Source organism: Rhinopithecus bieti, unplaced genomic scaffold, assembly GCF_001698545.2.
Source record: "Rhinopithecus bieti isolate Rb0 unplaced genomic scaffold, ASM169854v2 scaffold_10017, whole genome shotgun sequence".
Taxonomy (NCBI): domain Eukaryota; kingdom Metazoa; phylum Chordata; class Mammalia; order Primates; family Cercopithecidae; genus Rhinopithecus; species Rhinopithecus bieti.
The window spans coordinates 1,199,346-1,201,694 of record NW_016806314.1 but is presented as its reverse complement, the minus strand read 5'-3'; the positions used below and the strand labels follow the sequence as shown (position 1 = coordinate 1,201,694).

The following is a 2,349-nucleotide window of genomic DNA, read 5'->3' as shown; positions in this document are numbered from 1 at the left end:
GTCTATTATATATTTATTATAATTTTAGATTATTATAATATACCTAAATATAAATAAACCAGTGTAAATGCTGAAAATATGTGGCATGTTAATGAAAGTAATATTTTTTCACAACTAAATTATATGTATTTTATGTTTGCATGATGTTCTACAAGATATTTTATAACAGACCACTGATAGAGTGAAACATATTCAAACAATAGTAAATATTCTTCGTTATGTGAATTATTTGTATGTTGATAGCAAGTGGTAATACCACATTCTGACTTTTAAAATGTTGGCAGTTTACAAATAGCTATTCTTTAAATGCTTGATAGTAACTGAAAAAGGAACTAACACAGGATCACCAGTTGATTATTAAATGAGCTCAAACCACCAGACAAGGCTGTCCGTGTCCCAAAACACCCATTAAATATCTTATTTTTTCTTCTTTTGCTCACTTGAAAATCAGGAGGCTTGTCAGAACTTTGAGAAACAGTATATAATGTAATAGGGTGACTATTTCATTATTTTCAAGAACGGTTGTCATACAACAATTTCCTACTGTGATACAAGGCATATCAGGAACTTAGTTTTATATAAATTGATATCATAAACAATTTAGAACACTGTGGCTTATTTAACACCTTAATCATCAGTAATGTTTTGTAACTTAAAATGAAGGATTCTAGGCATTGAATACACCTAGTAGCCAATACTAAATAACTTGCAAATAAAAAACATTTTTAAAGAAATGCTTGGAAATTTGGAACTATATCTGTTTGGAGGGAACTTGTAAAAATTGATCATTTAAGATAATATCAGGCCTGGATTTTAAGACATCATTTTACACTCGCTGATGGAGTTGGTTTAAAGAAACTCAACATCCTTATTTGTTTGCAGTAGCTATTTAGAAAATAAAGTTTAACCACATATGATTTTCTAGAATTAATACCACAGGCACATTTTATGAGCATGAACAATCAAACAGAAGGAGACTCTTATTTAAATCCCAAATTCCATTTCTTTTATTTTAATAAATTCGTGAAATTACACAACTCTTCATGGAACATAGAGAACTGAGTTGTTAGCAAATGCTATACATGTTGCACAAATTCTATCTTATTGATCAATTTATCCTACTTTTGGACCCATTTAAGACATTCCATCATAGAAGCTCGACTTTTAGAAACTCAACTTCTACTTTCACCTACTAGCACTTTTCTGCATTTGACCCCTTCAAGCCCCATGCTATGGGTCTTCCGCAAGTACTCCATCAAAAATAAATAGTTAAATAAATGGATGGACAGGCAGATATTTTAAAATATTTCTGTAGATGAGCACTTGAAGGATTCTACCATTTCTACTTCTTTTCCAGGTTATGAAACTTGGAAATCCCGAGATTGCCAGGAGACTACTACTTAGAGGTGCTAATCCCGATTTGAAAGACCGAACTGGTTTCGCTGTCATTCATGATGCGGCCAGAGCAGGTTTCCTGGACACTTTACAGACTTTGCTGGAGTTTCAAGCTGATGTTAACATCGAGGATAATGAAGGGAACCTGCCCTTGCACTTGGCTGCCAAAGAAGGCCACCTCCGGGTGGTGGAGTTCCTGGTGAAGCACACGGCCAGCAATGTGGGGCATCGGAACCATAAGGGGGACACCGCCTGTGATTTGGCCAGGCTCTATGGGAGGAACGAGGTTGTTAGCCTGATGCAGGCAAACGGGGCTGGGGGAGCCACAAATCTTCAATAAATGTGGGGAGGGCTCCCCCACGTTGCCTCTACTTTATCAATTAACTGGGTAGCTCTCCTGACTTTAATTAAGTCATTTGTTAAAATACAGTTCTGTCATATTTTAAGCAGCTAAATTTTCTGAAACAGCATAAGTGAAAATCTTATAACAGGTTTATGAATATATTTAAGCAACATCTTTTTCACCTGCAAAATCTGTTCTAACATGTAATTGCAAATAGCTTTGACTTTCTTCTGAATATTTTATCTTTCCTTGGCTTTTCCCTTGCTTCCCCTTTTACCAATCTCAACACCCAACTTGAAGACTTTGTTTTTAAAATGGTTTGTCCTGATGCTTCTTTTGCCTAATTAAAACACTTTCAAAACAGGACAACATTTTTCTGTGATTTTCCCACCTCTAGAACCTGTACACAACTTGTCACTTGTTAAGGAGAACTGTACTAAAAGTTATTGATGTCTTAAGTCTTTACAGTAGAAAAGGTAGACCAACTGGAAAACTAGACATACTCTCTTGATGATTCAGTTATTGTTTTCATCCTTTACCCATGTCCTCTCCACCTTGGTGCCTAGTATTTCTGCTTTAAAACAAAATAAGGACAACTTTTTTTTTTTTTT

General features: G+C 34.9%; 1 protein-coding gene across 2 annotated transcripts in view; it reads left to right on the top strand.

Moving 5' to 3' along the window:
* CDKN2C (cyclin dependent kinase inhibitor 2C) overlaps positions 1 to 2,104 on the top strand; it is a 7,241-nt gene extending 5,137 nt beyond the window's left edge. For both annotated transcript variants that reach the window (XM_017875451.1, XM_017875450.1), the window contains one exon: positions 1,358 to 2,104. In XM_017875451.1, coding sequence (XP_017730940.1) covers positions 1,358 to 1,735 — 378 coding nt within the window. In that variant the 3' untranslated portion in view covers positions 1,736 to 2,104. The remainder of the gene's footprint in view (positions 1 to 1,357) is intronic.
* The last annotated feature ends 245 nt before the right edge of the window (positions 2,105 to 2,349 follow it).